Raw genomic sequence first — 17,709 nt, 5'->3', positions numbered from 1 at the left:
AGAAAGAAAGAAAGAAAGAAAGAAAGAAAGAAAGAAAGAAAGGAGAAGAAAAGAAAGGAAAGAGGGAGGAAGAAAGGAAGGAAGAAACAAAGTATAGCAACTCTGCAGTTTGAATAAAGAAATAGAAGAGAAATACAACAATCAAGGTCTCTGAGTTTTCTCTCAATGCATTTGTTTATGGCTACAGAGTATGTATACTCTAGCAAAACTGTGCTAAATGTTGAAATTTAAAATTGTGGCCAATTTGCATTTCTAGACCTCGCCAATTACTGAAAGGAGACTCATTTTATTACTTTTCCTTAAACGTACTTGGGGAGGGAGGGTGACAGAGTGGGGGCATCAGGTGACAAGCTCAAGGTCCAATATTAATTAGTCCTATGAAACAAGGACAGAGTCCAGGAATGATGGTGTGTGTGTGTGTGTGTGTGTGTGTGTGTAATTAGGGGTCCTGCTTCTTTACCAAAGCTGAAGAGATGTGTGTTCAGACAGAGGTGTGTTCAAATCCTGACACAGTCACTGTCTTTATCCTAAAATGGAGCTAAACTACCTCATGTTGTAGGTATGAGGATTAAATGTGTATATAAATATTTAGATGTATTACATATAAATAAGCATTTAACAAATGCTAGTTACTGTAAATTATAAATGGGTAAGGCAGATATTTCCATTATAAAAACACCTATCTTCCTGCTTTCTAAATTAATATATGAGCATTTGTCTTTTAAAGTAAATTATTTCTACAAGATAAGTTAATTTTTAAATGTGATGATTTTTGAAAGATAGAAAATTGAGCATTATGAAAGCACTTGATCTTATAAATTGTAACTGCATTATCATGGAAAACAGAGAAGCGCCCTGTCACTGGCATGCTGAGATAAATATTTTATATGGTATTGACACCAGATGATTTCACTAGATTAAAGACCACTGAAGCCAGCACATTGAAACCTCATAACATAAAATCTTTTCACAAAATGTCACTTTTATATTAAATATTGTGTTTTTAAAAGTTTGCTGTAGTTTTAATGAATAACCTGGTTAGGACTCAAAAACTTCTCTCTGTAAGTACATTTAAAAAATTTCTTTCCAATAGATTAAGTGAATAGATAACTTCCTGGCATTGCAAAACTCATGTGAAAAGATTGATAATCAGATTCCTTCATTTGCTTTCAGATTTTCAGACGATGCTGGTTGGTTTTCAAGAAGGCTTCTAGTAAAGGACCCAGAAGGCTGGAAAAATTTCCAGATGAAAAGGCAGCATATTTCAGAAACTTTCATAAGGTAAGTCACAGTGTTTGGAATCGCTAGGGAATAAGCGGACCCCTGGCAACAACTTGTGGAGACATTTCTTTTGATAGATGAAATATGCAGAGGCAAAAATGCATGACCAGTATAAAATATCTCTGTTCTGATAAAAATGCAAAAGTTATTTTTCTTCTTTTTTTTAATCAACTGCTGTAAATGCCAGTGGTACCTCTGCAAAAATGAAATGAAAGACTCATTTTTATTGCTAGTTTGCGAAATGAGACGACTCATAATTCAACCACATCATTTCCTAACATGCTGAGTAGACATTTTGCCTCTGTTCAGGTCAATTGTGCATTTGTTACTTTGATTTAAACTGTGGGCAATATTTAGGAGATAAAACTTTGGAGGCTGGTGTTGGCCGTGCTAATGACTCTGCTAATGTGCACAGTAGTTGCTGTTTATACCTTTAACAAGAAAGGATCATCAAATACGCTGATGTGTAGGATGTGGCCATACATTCTATGAATTTTGATTCATTCTATGAATCAACTTACTAAGGATTAAAAGTATGTGGGAAATACCGCTAGAGTGATGTTAAATATGCCACCTAAATTTGTCTTCAGTGATAAGATCAAAATGCAGTTAAGTGTTTGATAATTATGTAGAGAATTCATGGTCAGAACTCAAAATTGTGAACTGGTTTGTTGATGAAATGCCTCAATAAGCTCAGTAAAGAATCTAATTCCTCACCATTGGTAATATAGAGTAAGTTACCATGAATAATGTAATGATTTTGTGGGGTTTATTTTATGTGATATGTAGTCTAGTTCCTCCTTTTATTAAAAATAGAGTGCTTGCCAGGGGTTGGGCGGTGGGAGTGATAAATAGATGTAGCACAGAGGATTTTTAGGACAGTGAAACTATCCTTTACAACACCATCATGGTGGATGTAGGTCATTAGACATTTGTCTAAACTGGTAGAAGGTACAATACCGAGAGTGAACCTTACTGTAAAACGTGGGCTTTGGGTGATTATGTTGTGTCAAAGTAGATTGATTCATCAGCTGTAACGAACGTCCCACTCTGCTGTGGGATGTGGATAATAGGGGAGCCTGTGCATGTGTGGAGGTAGGGGGTATAGGGAAATCTCTGTACCTTCTGCTCAATAGGGCTCTGAACCTAAAACTGCTCTCAAAAATAAAGTTTATTTAAAAAAATAGATTTTTCTACAAAATGTACTAATTCTATTACACAAATACCTAGCAAGCATTTATATTATATTTGAGACTCTCTCTGAGGGTTGAGCATTTGAATTTCTTTAACTCTCTTTGAGGTATTCTACATATTAATATAGACTTACTATCAGAGATTCCAAGTTCAGGTTCCTGTCCAGCCACTTAGTAACTCATGTGAGTTTGGTTTTCTCATGAGTACATGTTATATTACATGTCTCATTTGAAGACTATTTGAGATAGGGTATCAAAGGACAACCAGCACAGTGGTGCCTATTCTAATTAAATGAAGAATTATATGAAGTCTAAATTTATACTGGTATTTTGTATTATGGTTATGATCTTGGCAATATTTTTAAACCTGACAAAATTTAAAACTGCAAAGTTGTGAAATGTGAGTCTGTGACCTTTAGTTTGTGAGTAAAATTTTGAAAGACTGAACACATTGGATACTCTTGATTCCTCATCAGAACCCCTGTCCCCTGGTCAGTGCTGGCTGGATGCTGTCCATGCGTTCATGACTCAGGCACAATCCTAAAGAAGGAAAAAAAGATCATCTTGGAAAATAGATTGTTGAGAAAGATCAAGAATCTGAATCACTTGTGTGTGTGTGTGTATGTGTGATGAGAACATTTAAGATCGACTCTCTTATCAACTCTCAAGTATATAATACAGTATCATTAACTATAGTTACCATACCGTACATTAGATTTTGGGAACTTACTCATCTTACCCTCTAACCAGTGGTGATGGAGATGCTAACTAACCTTGTTTTAGTAATCATTTCACAATGTACACATGTATCAAAAGATCACTTTGTATACCTTAAACTTACATAATGTTATATGCCAATTATATCTAGATAATAGAGCTGGAATGAAAAACATCTTTACATTACACAGTGGATAGGATTGTAGGCTCTGGAATCTAGCATCCGTATTTAAGAGCTGTGTACTTGCTTAGGCTCTTTAATTTCCATGTACTTAATTTTCCTCCTCTGACAGATTAAGATTATAATAATATAACAGACTATAACACAAAAAGGGTTATTGTAGGGAATAAAAAGATACTATAGACATATAATGAGATTAAATACAACAAGATGTTATTAATGAATTAAAATTTATAGCTAAGTACATAACCACTTACTTGGCATATAGTAAATTGCAGTAAACGTTAACCGTTTTTAGTCTAGTCTCGATGTGATGGAGACTTGGGTGAAGATGTTAGTGTTGGAGCTAGAGGTGGAAGGACACGTTTTGGATATGGCTGGTGAACACTGACAGGGTGTACTTTGGGATTAGATGCAGGGTGTTAGTGAAAGGTAGGTAGGACTCTTGGAGATTCCTGAGTTTGGGTTTGAGCAACAGAGAAGAGGATGGTGCGATTCATGAAGATAGGGAAGACTAGAAGAGCAAACTTTGAGTAAAACTCACAAGCCTTCACTGATTGGATGTAGAAGAAATGGAGGAGAGAGGAGTAAGAGTTGCTGTCTTTTCCGGACTGGGTGACAGAGGAGTGGTCATGCTGTTACAGAGACACGGACCCTGTGTGGAGGAGCAGTTTTCAGTGGTGAAGAGAAGAAGGCATTCTTGGCATGTTAGATTAGGTTTCTTTACAGTACATTCAGATAGATGTTTTCATTCAACAGTTAGAACTGCAGCCAGACTGTAGTGCAAATACCCAGGAGATCTACTGAATGGTGATGTTAAGGTGGGTGTATATTAATGCCTCTTTGTGAAAGCTTGGTAAGTGCAAAATAAAACTCTTTCCTCTAAAAGACATGGACTTTGGTGCCAGCCTTACGGTGCCATTCAGGGTGTTTTGCAGGTATTTCAATTCTAAGTTTAGCAAGAGTTACAAATCAAAGAAGTTGATACTTGACTGAAAAAATAAAACTGCTAATCCAAAAAATGATAGAAAACTATGAAAAGTGGCTCTTAAAGGAAATGCTCGTGGAATAAATGTTAAAATACTAAACAGTAAGATTTATAGTAATTATCAAAACTGCTTAACTGGAACTTCCCAACTGAAAGTTCTAACAATTCTAAAGAGAGAATTGTTCATGTTACCAAAAAGAAAACTGTGAAGAATACTGACATTTGAAAAGGGGAAGAGGAGAGAAGACAGGACCTCAGAGGCTGTGTGTCCTGCTCTTCCCTGAGGCTGCCCCTTCCTATGAGAACGCTACCCCAGAGGTCAGAGGGCATTATTTTGTCCCAGCCCTAAACAACCAGCCATCAAGGCAAAATAGCAATTACAAATGTTTGTGATATTTTTATCCTGACATATGAATACATTTGCTTCTGCAAAATCAAAAATTGAACCATCACTTCCCTTGGCTTCTTCCATTGGTTGAATCATGAATCCTTTTTTTGGAAAGCTGTAAATTTCTCAGCTCCCTCAGATGGTCAGGTAAATAAAGGGAGATCTCTTTATGAAAAAGGCTGACCTATTTAAAATCTCTCTTTTCCTTTGAGCAATTAATGGTCAGTTCAAATCTTGGCTCCCCAGAATGGGGAAAAAAATCTTATTTTTCAAAATAGCTTAAAATAGACTGCTGTGGATTTCCCCAATTGTTCTATTTATTAATTATTAGGTACTTTAAACTTGTGATTAGTTAGTTATTTTGATACATCCTAAAATCTGCTATAGTGCTCAATAGCAATAAATCAAAATAATCAAATGAGTGAAATGTGTCCAACCTTAGTGAGGGACTTATGAAAAATAGCTAAGGACAGAATTATTTCTTTGCCAACTTTAACTTTGTGCTATGCTGTATCTGGAACATACATATTGTAAAGCTTAGGAGTATTAATGGTCCCATTTAGACATTTGATATGTTTATTGTAAGAGAGATCTTGCTGCATAAATCAATTTTTATATGAAACTGCTATAAAATGGTATATACTTTTTTTTTACATCTTGGTAGAAAGAAATTTGAAATTCAAATCACTAGCTGCTGAAGGAAGTTATTAAAAATGCATTAGGGTTGAAAATGTAGCTGTATATAATTGTCATAACAGATATTCAAAACAAATTTATCCTCAATGAAAACTGAACTAAAGCAATTTACATAGAATCAGCTAATAAATTTTCCTTAATTTTCTAAGTAGATGAAAAAGAAACAGTTCATAGAAATTTTAATAAAATAAATATGAGTGCTGTCTGTAGGGAGGAAAGTATAAATAAAATCCCTGAGAAGGATGACTGAAGATGGAACGATGTGAATTTCCTATGATGGGGACTACATGAGCTAGAAAAGCAATGCCTGTATTGGGACCGATCTTATTTCTAAATCCCGTACAACCTGACATTGAAAACATCATTTTGTTCTATCTGCTTTGCTCCTTCTTGGAGTTATCAGTATTTATCTTTATGTAAAGCAAACATCTGAGAAACTTAGGGAAAAGATGAAGACATCCTTATGAAAAACAGCCACCTGGAAATATAGCATATCCTTAAAGATAGGAGCAAAACCATAGGTTAGTGTGTGAACAGTGTGTTATGTTGAATGCTTTCATTTTGATTCCAGTGGCTCTCTGCTTGGATGAGCACACACTTGGTGTGATGTGAAGGGTGTTCAAAGGTTTGGTGTCTCATAAAATGTCTGCTGGAAGGTCCCAGAGTGATAATCATTCACATTAGGGATCTTATTCATTTGTTCATTCGTTCATTCATTCATCCATCTGTAATCTCTTATCTTGAAGAAGTCTTAACCTTTTTTTAACATAAGCTCCTATTAACACACACATTGGTTCCTGGGACAGTCACACGTTAACCCATGATCATTTATTTATTGCTTTATTCATATTATCTGATCACATGCTAATGACTCAGAAAAGATTCAAAGAAATGGAATATGAAAAGTTGGTTTTTATGTAGAATGAAAAGAAGGGGTAAAATGCCCACAGCATGATGCATCACCGATGGGGTGTCTCTGACAGAGATGGGTGGGTCCTGAGAATGGACAATTCTATAGCCAGAGACAAGCAACAGCGATCAGGTGATAAGACTCGCACATGGAGGGCATTACCAAAGTTGTGATTTCAAGATAATAGGGAACTTCCAGAGTTAAACTTGATCTTTGTAATATTTGAATCAAGGTCCATTACAATTTTACAACAAATAGGATATCTCCAGTAAGAATCAGCTTAAGAATGCAACGGGAAATAGATCACTCGGCCATCAGAATTTTTGTTTATAACCTGTTGCTCCATAACAGATATCTGTTCACTGAGAAATAAGGAATCAGACTCTTAGAAAATATCCGCAAGACTGATCTGGGCTTGACTTAAAGTATATAGAAGTATGATTTATGTTAGCAAAATTATTGTCTTTTTTCAACTCTTTTAAAACTATCCAGTTGTGTGTGAGGCAATCATCCCTAATGGTACTACATCAGAAAAAATGGTAATATGACTTAAACAATATCTTTTCTCACTCTACTATCTGTGAAATGCAAGTAATAGCAGAGCTCACAAAGTGAGGTGATAATTTCATGTGAGATACTATGCAACCCGTAAAACAACTATGGTTGTACAAGTCATTTCTGCCTCAGATTTTGCATCTATGAAACCAGGGAAATAATTCATACCAACTTTAGAACAATTTTGAGACCAATTTGCTTGATAAAGTAACTTGTAACTTCAAACATGTCCTTTTACGTGGTAAATCAGATAGTAACTTGAGAAAGACTATTCAATAGCACAACCCCGTTATGACTATTTCCATCATTTCTGAAGCTTTTTACATTTATTTAATGGATTTAGATCCAATGCTCTTTATTATTTCAGAATACCGGCAGTGCATTTGGGGTTTTAAAAATCTCTCTTTTACCCAACGTCTGGCTAATTGTGCAGTATCTGACAGATGCAACAGGAGACATGCATATTGCATAATGTTCACTGAGGATAAATTGTTTTTCTATCATCAATGGAAAATTACATATTATTCCACAAATAATGAATGCATATTAATTTACAACTTATAATTTGAAAATATTTCAGTGAGAATTCATTCTTGAATTAATACTTTTACCTCACCATAAATATCTATATAGAAACTTTTATAAATAGCAATGCTATTTCATCTTTACTTAATTTATATAATATTTAAAAATATTAAAACCTTTAAACTGCTAATACTTCTACAAAAAACAAAGATAGAATTTGAATATGCTATCAATAATCCAAGATTACAAATCAGTAGCAGCCACTAAACTGATTTGATTGATTAGTGAACAGGTTCTTAATTTAGGAAACCAGGAGTTTTGAGATTCAGTGGAATCGCTTGTTTTGATGATAAATGGTGCATTTGTTCTACTCAGTGTCATTGTCAGACATAATGTGAGCTCCTGAAGAAATGGTGGAATTCTTGCTATCTAGTGTTCAGGGAAATACGAGTTTTTTTGTTTGTTTTGTTTTGTTTTTTATTTTGAGACAGGAAGAGAATGAGAACGAGAGATCATGTTTGCTTAAAAATGCAACTATTTTCTCCTACTCCTATTCTTTCATCTATCTTTTAATCGAGTTAATCGTATTTCAAATCCAGTGTACTAGAAAATTAAATTTTAACCTGATTTGCTGTAGCCTGGAATTTTTCACTAATCCTTTCTATCATTTTGTGAGAGGATTGTCTTGGTGTAAGCTTGGGGCTACCATGATGTTCTCCTGGTCTTAGAGCTGGTACAGCGCACTCTGATAGTTGTCCAAAAAGTCAACCTTTCTATCTTTTATTCCAGTTCCATTTTGCAAATAAGCCAATCTGGTTGGACCCACATTATTCCCAAAGGCTGCAGTTCCATCTTTAGCAATAATTACAGTGCAGTTTCCATTTTCTGTTGTTGTGCAACAGATTATCACAAGTTCAGGCATTCAAAAAATACCTGTTTATGAGCTCACAGCTCTGTAGGGCAAAGGTGTAGTGTGGCTGGTTTCTCTGCTGGGGGTTTCAAGGGCCCTGAAGTTAGTTGCACTGAATTATCCGGTGGCTCTAGAGAAAAGTCCGCTTTGAAGTTTCTAATATAGTTGGTGATTTTAGTTCCCTAGAGCTGCAAGACTGACGCCCCTGTTCCTTTGCGGGCTGTCAAGAAGGGGCTGCTTTCAGCACCAGAGGCTACCTGAAATCCTTGACATACTCGGTTCCTTCTTGCTCCAACACAGCACAGGCATAAGAGATTTTTTCAAGTTTTGACTCTCTGCCGTGTCTTCTGTGACCAGCGGGAGAAAAAAACTCTGCTTTTAAAAAGTTCCTGTGACTTGGTCAGGTACACCTGGAGTCACTGTGTTGTGATCCAACTTTAGTGGCGCATCATTTAAATGTTCGGGGTCTTTTGCTTTTGGAGTTTTTGTTTTTGTTTTAATTGTGTTTTATTATGTTATGTAATCACCATACATTACATTATTAGTTTTTGATGTAGTGTTCCATGATTCATTGTTTGTGCAGAACACCCAGTGCTCCATGCAGAACATGCCCTCCTTAATACCCATCACCAGGCTAACCCATCCTCCCACCCCCTCCCCTCTAGAACCCTCAGTGTCTCCCCCTCAGATTTCCCCCCTTCATTTTTCCCTTCCTACTATCTTCTTCTTCTTTTTTTTAACATATAACGTATTATTTGCTTCAGAGGTACAGGTCTGTGATTCAACAGTCTTACACAATTCACAGCACTCACCATAGCACATACCCTCCCCAACGTCTATCACCCAGCCACCCCCTCCCTCCCGCCCCCCACCACTCCAGCAACCCTCAGTTTGTTTCCTGAGATTAAGAATTCCTCATCTCAGTGAGGTCATATGAGACATGTCTTTCTCTGATTGACTTATTTCGCTCAGGATTTTTGGGTTATTTTTAATCTGAGAAGGAATTTCTTAGGTTGCTAAAGTGAGACAGCCACTTTTCCCTCATGGTGTGTAGGAGGTCTATACATTAAAGGCATTGTATGTGAAGTGAAGCATCATGCAACTTTGACATTTCAAGCACGGGGTTTAATTTCATTAACTGTTAATTCAACACCCATTATAACTCACTTCTTCCTTTCCCATCTCCACCATGGAGATCACTTTTTTACGCATGATCACTTTTTTACACTTCCTGCAGTTAGATAGGTACATTTCTGGCTAATGAAATGTAAATTTAAGCCTGCTAGAAGGGTTAGAAAGGATTTTGTGTTCTGATATGGCCAGCAATTGTCCCTTATTCCTTTTCCCTAAATGGAAAGCATGACAGTGAGATGTATTCTGTGCCCATGAGGAGATAGGCATAAGAGAAATGTGAAGACAAGGACAAATATTTTGGCTTAAGATGCTTCCTCTAATATCATCAAGCCACTAGACCAACACTAGTAACTGCCTACTTCGGAGTTCTTGTGTGGAAAATATAGGTCCTGTTTGTTCACATCAGTGTCTAGCAAACTTTTATCTGTAAAGGGCCAGATAGTAAAAATTTTAGGCTTTACAGATCCTGAGGTCTTTGTTGCAATTCTTCAGCTCCGCACTTTGTACATTAAATAGCCAAAGACAATATGTAAACAAATGGCCCTGGCTGTGTTCTGATAAGAGCTTATTTGCAAAAACAGGTGGAAGACCAAATTTGGCCCAGAGGCCACAGTTTACCTTACTTGAAACTATGTATTTTTTATTTTCTCTTAAACAAAAAATAATAATGCTAATATTAATAATTATGTCTAGATGCTATAAGTGTATAGAGAAAACCTTATCTAAACATGATTGATAGTTAACTAACGGATCACACCTAGAATTGGTCTCATAAGCTTAGGAAAGTAACCATAATCCTCATAATCCTCTTCAGCTTTTTTATGTTCTTTGGAATGTTGTATATTAATGATCATACCAATACTCTTTTCCACCCTGTGTTCGTTACTGCAGGAACATAATTGGGCCCATTTGTTATGTTAAGTGGTATCATATGCCAAGCCACAGACAGCCAGGCTAAGACTAATTCAGAGCATGGGCAAATTGTAATAGGCATGTAACTGTTAATAGTGGTTGACTTGCTAGAATTTCACATATCATTCCGTTGACTTTTTTGGGGGGAGGGGGGGATATTTTCTTCCCTCCAGCCCTCCCTCCCTCCTTCCTCTTTCTGTTTCAGGTGTAGTAGGACTTAGCTGCAGATTGAGTTAATGGTATTACTTGATGGCTGCTATCGTCATCCCTTTCTGTAATATCGGATCAATCTATTTTGTTCCCATTCTTCGCCCCATTTACCCCCCCTCCTCTATAGATAATTATTATAATAAATTTGATGGGAAACTCTAGGATTCTTACAAATGTGTACTGTTGATTTCTTGAAGATGTACTGCATTGTTAACTCGCTTTAGTATGGTTGTATTATAACTTTCTGTGTTTCTTATTTTTATTCGCGCTGCATTATGGTGTTCAAGACCTATTTGCATTTCCATGTGTCCATTTTTCCAGTTGCTTCTGACTTCTACATGATACCCCATAGTTCGCATCCATTATATTTTACTTTTCCATTTTCCTAGTGACAGAAACTAGATTGCTAGAACTTCTCATTATCTCAAAGGATACAGTAATTAAGATTTTTGTACTGTGTTTTTATGACCCGATGTGAGAAATTTTCTGGGATATATAAAAAGAATGAGATCATTGTTTTAAGGATACTTAAATATGTACTGCCAGATGACTTTCCAGAATGCATTTCCGTTCTTCACATCCACTGCATGTGTGACGGTTCTGTATTCTCACATTCTCATTGACACTTTCCATTATTTATTGACATCTCCAAATCTGATGTGTGTAAAGTGATATGCAGTTGTGTTTTAACATGCATTTTTCTATTACTAATTAACTGAAGAATTCTCTTTATATCTGTTTGCTTTGGGGGTTTATTCTTCCAGGAATTCCCCAATCGTGTCGTTTGTCCACTATCCTACCAGAGTTCCTGCATTTTTCTTGCTGTCTTATAAGGTTCCTTTGTCTATTCTAGATATTAGATTAATTTACTTTTAGACATTGTAAATCATTTCTCACCTCTGTCATCTGTCTATAACTTTATGGAGTCCTGCACAAAACCAAGATTTGCAAATTTGGATGTTTTCAATTTTTCATGAGTTGAGCTTCATTCAGTCCCTTCCTTAAAGAAATCCTTACCTACCCCATACATCACGAAGATATTATCCTACATTTTATTCAGGTAGCATTATAGTTTTATCTTTAATATTCTTGCCTTTCATTTCTCCAGGATCCAGATTTGGATATGGAATTAAGAATTCCATTTTTTTAAATATTTAGAGGGTCAGGTTTCACCAGTCCATCTATTAAACTTTCTATTCTTTGTTATTATGGTGGCATTCATAACACACACATTTTTCTCTGATTTCTCTATTCTGTGCCACTTGTTTGTTCTAGCACCATCATGCTTCTTGTTTTAAATTACCATGGTATCACACTATGTTAGGACATTTGGTAGGGCACTTGTTCACCCCACACACTCGGCTCTCATTTTCTGAAGTTACTTTAGCAATTTATCTCAGAGCATGTAATGATCTCTTTTTACTCAGCTTCTCTTTTAAGTTTTAAATTTTTCTCCAACAAAATCTCTCGATACTTTATCGTTTTTCTTGTTTTTGTGAAGGTGTTATTTTATTTTATTTTCTAATTAATGATTACTAGTGTAGAGAAATCCTGTTGGTTTTTTGTGTTTACTATAATTGACAATATTATTGTATGCTTTTGTTGTTTCTAATAGTGTATTTTTCTGTTGACTCTGTTAGTGTTTATATGCCTGTAATCATTGTGTGCAAATATTGGTAGTTTCACTTTCTGATGTGAACTATACTTTTACTCCTGAAATAAACCTCACTTGCATGTTGGGATTTGTTTTTCATTAATAAGTAAAACGTACATATATGACTTTTTTGTATTTTTCATATCTTATTTTGGAATCAATATTAGCCCAGACTCAGAAAGCAAAAACAGGTTTTGCTTTTATTTTTCTCCTGGAAAATCTTGCAGAGGATATTGATTAATCATACCTTGCAAGTTTGATAAAGTTCAATTATGAAGGAGTCTTAATGGGCTGTTAGGAGATGAGTATATTTTTTTGTTCAAGTTTTCTAACTTTTTTTCTGCCACCATTTGGCATTTTATATTTTTCTAGATATATGTCCTTTCATCTATGTTTCCAAACTAATTAGTATTCATTTGTTTGCAAGCTTCTTATTAATATTTAGATTTTTTTGTTTGGTCAATTTTTCCCTTTTCATCCTGTACTTAATTCATCTCCACCTTCTCTCTTTTTTCTTTCATCTAACTTGCCACAAGTCTTTTTTATTAATCCTTTCGAATGGACCTTTTGCTTTCATGAAACTTCTCATTTTTTTCTTCATTTCAATGATTTCTGCCATTGTTTTTATTTATTGAAATTCCCTGTTGCTTTTCGTTAACTTCTTCAGTTGAATGCCTGAGTTTATTCTTTTCAACCTTTTGTATTCATGAAAAATAGTTTTAAAGACATGTTTTTTATGCACTTCTTTTTCAGTGTCTCTCAAATCTTAATATGTACTGTTTCATTTTCATTAAATTGTGTTTTATAATTGAACTAATAATTTCCTTTTTATGTTCTTAGAAATATGTTATTTACTTTTTATATGTATGGAATATTTAATCATTTACTACAAATTTTAGTTATATTGTATTATGGGTATATACTGTAATTTATATAGTTTGGGTCTTTTGAGTTTACTAATACTATTTCATCATCTGATACCTGTTCAATTTTTATAAATAATCCAAATGTGCTAGAAAAAAAAAACAACATGTATTTGTTTTGTCATTGATAGTAGGTATGAGTGTGTAGGTCTGTACAATGTAAAATAACTTGACTTTATTAATTTTATTTGAAAGAACTTCCATATCTTTGCTTATGATTTACTATTTAACTCCCTTGTGAACAGTCAGATAATTTTGTCACCTGTGATTATAATTTGTCCTTTTTTAAATTGGTTTATATATATATTGTACATTGTGGAGCTGTGTGAACTTTTGACTAATCACAAATTTAAAAAAGAAAAAAGAAATACATATTTAATAACTTTAGGTAGATCATGATGAACAGTGAGGTATCCTTGCTTTTTAAGAAACTATTATCTTATTAGAGAAATTGGGCTATATACAAATTTTTGTGATTTTTTGGGTCATTTTTATCTTCAATTAAGGCTACTAACTTTATAACAAATGGAGCTATTTATCTTCAAATAATTCTGTATATTTTATTAGTTTCCTAGGGCTGGCCCAACAAACTGCCACGAACTTGGTACTTAAAATGACAGAAAGTTATTCTCTCACGGTTGGCTGCCAGAAGTCAGAAATCCAGGTAACAGGGCTCCACGCCTACAAAACCATGGCAGAGGCAGCTTTGCTTGCCTTTTTTAGCCTCTGGGGGCTCCAGGTGCTCCTGGGCTGTGGCAGCATCATTTCAACCTCGGCCTCCAGCGTCACATGTCCACTGTGCCCTTGCCTCAAAGCCCCCTCTGCTCTTCTCCTGTAAGAACACATGTGATTGGATTTAGGGCCCGCATTGAATCCAGGATGATCTCCTCCAAAATCCTAATTCAATTACATCTGCAAAGAACCTTCTCCCAAATAAGGCACTTTCGAAGGTTCTGGGGGTTAGTTAGGACTTCGAGATATCTTTTGGGGGCCACTATTCAACCCCATACGATAATGAAGAGATTTAATTTTGTATATCTGCTAAGAAACGTTATCACAGCTGGGTAGTTGCTGTTATGTCTGTGTAGTAAAAGTGTAGCTCTCAAAATAAGAATGGTATTATAGCTGACTGAGCTGTTTCATGCCTTTCTGTTCTTAGAGTCAGTGAAACATATTATTAGAAATGCTAAATTTATACTGGGGAGAGAGGGGAGAGGTTGAAAGGGGAGGGAGAGTAGGAGGAGAGGAAGATGGAAGGAGGGAGAAAGGACAGAAAGAAGTACATAGGTTTCCTGTTTTAGTGCATATTTTCTTATGTATCAATTTTCTGCATTTCTTAGACCTGAAAATAGATTATCTTTATGTTTCAAAATAGGCCACCTGAAAATAATTTAGGGATAATAAGGTAGTGAGTTTTCCTGTTATTCCTTTTGTCATCCTTACAATTTGAGTCTTTTGTAGTTGAAGTCACCTTCCTGTAGTAACTTCTTGATTAGCAGTTATTGCCATTAATAAATTGCATAAATTGGTGAAAAGAGCACTAGTCAGAGAAATAGGAGGCATGGCCCTGATTCTGGTCATCACTTTAACTAACCGTGTGATGGCCACCCAGATAGGCATGGCCATTTTCCATTTTTCCATTGTTGAATGAAGAAAGCTCAGCAATAGGTTTATTTTCTTAGTTAGAATACTTTTGGTCACAAGTAACAGAAAACCCAGATCAAACAACTTACGGAAGAGTATTATCACATATGACAGCATGTCTAGAAAAAGAAACTGGCTTTAGGGTTGGTTGATTCAGTAACTCTTGTTCAAGAATGAAAATGTTCCCCCTGCCCTGCCATCTCTACTCTGCTACCTGAGGATTGCCCTCATCTTTAACTAGTAGAGTGATAGTTGTAGCTTTCCTGAATTATGACAGCCAGACAACATCCACTGGAGAAGGGGGATGGTTTTAGCCTGGGGCTACCTCCATATCAGAAAACATTCATCAGAAACCACCAGAAAGGGGCGCCTGAGTGGCTCAGTCCTTAAGCCTTCTGCTCAGGTCATGATCCCAGGGTCTCTGCTCCGCGGAGAGCCTGCTTCTCCCTCTCCCACTCCCCCTGCTTGTGTTCCCTCTCTCGCTGTCTCTCTCTCTGTCTGTCAAGTAAATAAATAAAATCTTTAAAAGAAAAAAAAAAAGAAACCACCGGAAAACTTCTTGCACATCTCAGTCATATTTCGGTCATATCCTCTTTCCTAAGCTGATCATGAGCAAGGAGACCATAAACCGAAGAATAGCAAGTTCAACCATGGTACATAGGGTGAGAGATTCCCACCAGGGCACTTGAGATGCATGATGTAAGGGCAAATAGCTGAACAAAATCAGGTTCTGGTAAGAATGAAGGAGCTGAAACGGGACGCTGTGTATGCAACCAATGGTGACCATTATAGTTAATTCCAGTTCTACTCTAATTCTATCTATAATCACTCCTTTCTAGATGATGCATTTCATAATGTGGCTTAATATTTGAGAGACCTTAAATTTTTCAAAGGCATAAAAAACAAACTTGTAAGTATTGATAACACATATGCTGCAGTAGTCAAATAGTAAACATTGGAGGATTATATCACAGCACATAATATCAGAGCACAGAGACATGTGGAGCTTAAAGAATGAATTATATTTTTGTTAATGTTATACATTCATAATTTTCAGTGAAAGGAGACTAATATAAAGAAGCAGCTACTGGAAAATTGATGTAAATTCTACTAGAAAGAATCAATTATAAAATTTCTTTGCAAATGATACAATGTATTGGATACAATGTATAGGGTAATACCAACATTTAAATTCTTTTCTTTTTTTTTAATTTATTTATTTGACAGAGAGAGACACAGCGAGAGAGGGAACACAAGCAGGGGGAGTGGGAGAGGGAGAAGCAGGCCTCCCGCTGAGCAGGGGGCCCAATGCGGGGTTCGATCCCAAGACCCTGGGATCATGACCTGAGCTGAAGGCAGATGCTGAGCCACCCAGGTGCCCCAACAACATTTAAATTCTTATTATGAAGCTTAGGACTTAAGCATGGAGAGATTAAGATTTATTAATTGTAATAATTTTAAAATTTAGCAAAATACTCATCTTCTTTTCTTACTAGAAAAATATTCTCTTTTCTAATAAAGTGATAGTGAAAAAAGTTAAATAAATAATAAAGTTAATGAAATAAACATTTTATTAAACCAATTCCTAAAATGTGCCATTTCAGTCTCAAAAATAAAACCTTTGACTTAATTAAAACAGCCATAGAAGATTAGTAAAATACCAGGATTAATAGGATTATTAGTAAATTAATAAGAAAGGAGAGTGCAACTTATTGTCTAATTCATTTGAATCTATTTTTAAAAAGTCTGAATAACTTTCTTTCATTCTAGATTTATAGAAAGAAATTGAGCACTTTAATACACAGGTATCTAATCTCAATTGTCATGACAGTAAATTGATAAAAGGTACTTTAAAACTCAAAGTAATTTCAGTATATATGCTTTTTTCATCTTGATCCTTTACTCATGTTTTAACTGGGTTATCTGGGCATTTGCTTTTGCCATTGAGTTACACCCTTGTACATTTTGGATATTAATCTCTTAATTGGCTTGCAAATATTTTCTCCATTGTAGATTGCCTTTTCATTTTGTTGATTATTTCCTTTGCTGTGCAGAAGCTTTTTTATGAGTACCATATGATTTCACTTACATGTGGAATCTAAAAAAAAAAACAAAAAAAAAACAAATGAATAAACAATCAAACAAAAAATAGAAACAGACTTATAACTACAGAGAACAAATTGATGGTTGCCCCACAGGGGTAGGGGGATGGGCAAAATGGTGAAAGGGAGTGGGAGATTCATACTTCCTGTTACGGAATTAATAAATCCCAGGAATAAAGGTACAGCATAAGGAATATAGTCCATGGTATTTTAATAGGGTTGCATGGTGATAAAATGATAGCTACACTTCTGGTGAGCATAGCATAGCATATAGAATTGTTGAATCACCATGTTGAATACCGGAAACTAATGTAATATTGTGTGTCAACTATGCCAAATTAAATAAATAAATAAATAAAAATATAAGTAAAAAATACTTCCAAACTCACTTCATAAGTCCAACATTACCATGACACCAAACCTAGACAAAGACACCACAAGGAAAGGAAACTACAAGCTAATATCTCTGATGAACATGGATGCAAAAATCCTCCATAAAATACTAGCAAACCAAAATCAACAACACATCAAAAAGACTACATACCATGTCCAGGTAGGATTTATTCCAGGCATGCAAAGTTGGTTTAACATAAGTTGTGATATACCACGTTAACAGAATGAAAGATAAAAATCATACAGTCATCTCAATAGATGCAGGAAAAGCATCTGACAGATTTAACATCCAATCATGATTTTAAAACAATCTCTCAACTAAATATGTATAGAAGGAAATTTCTTTAACAAAATAAAGATGTTTATGAAAAGCTCACAGCTAACATCATAATC

At 35.3% G+C, this 17,709-nt stretch overlaps 1 protein-coding gene across 2 annotated transcripts in view; it reads left to right on the top strand.

The window, feature by feature from the left end:
* The window catches only part of DOK6 (docking protein 6), a 368,967-nt gene that overhangs the window by 104,054 nt on the left and 247,204 nt on the right, over positions 1 to 17,709 (top strand). For both annotated transcript variants that reach the window (XM_025886885.2, XM_073898065.1), the window contains exon 2: positions 1,174 to 1,281. In XM_025886885.2, coding sequence (XP_025742670.1) covers positions 1,174 to 1,281 — 108 coding nt within the window. The remainder of the gene's footprint in view (positions 1 to 1,173; positions 1,282 to 17,709) is intronic.

Source organism: Callorhinus ursinus, unplaced genomic scaffold (assembly GCF_003265705.2).
Source record: "Callorhinus ursinus isolate GAN/ISIS: 27379988/994484 unplaced genomic scaffold, GSC_fseal_2.0 scaffold11, whole genome shotgun sequence".
Taxonomy (NCBI): domain Eukaryota; kingdom Metazoa; phylum Chordata; class Mammalia; order Carnivora; family Otariidae; genus Callorhinus; species Callorhinus ursinus.
Note: the sequence above shows the minus strand (reverse complement) of the source record. Positions and strands in the feature narration are given on the sequence as shown.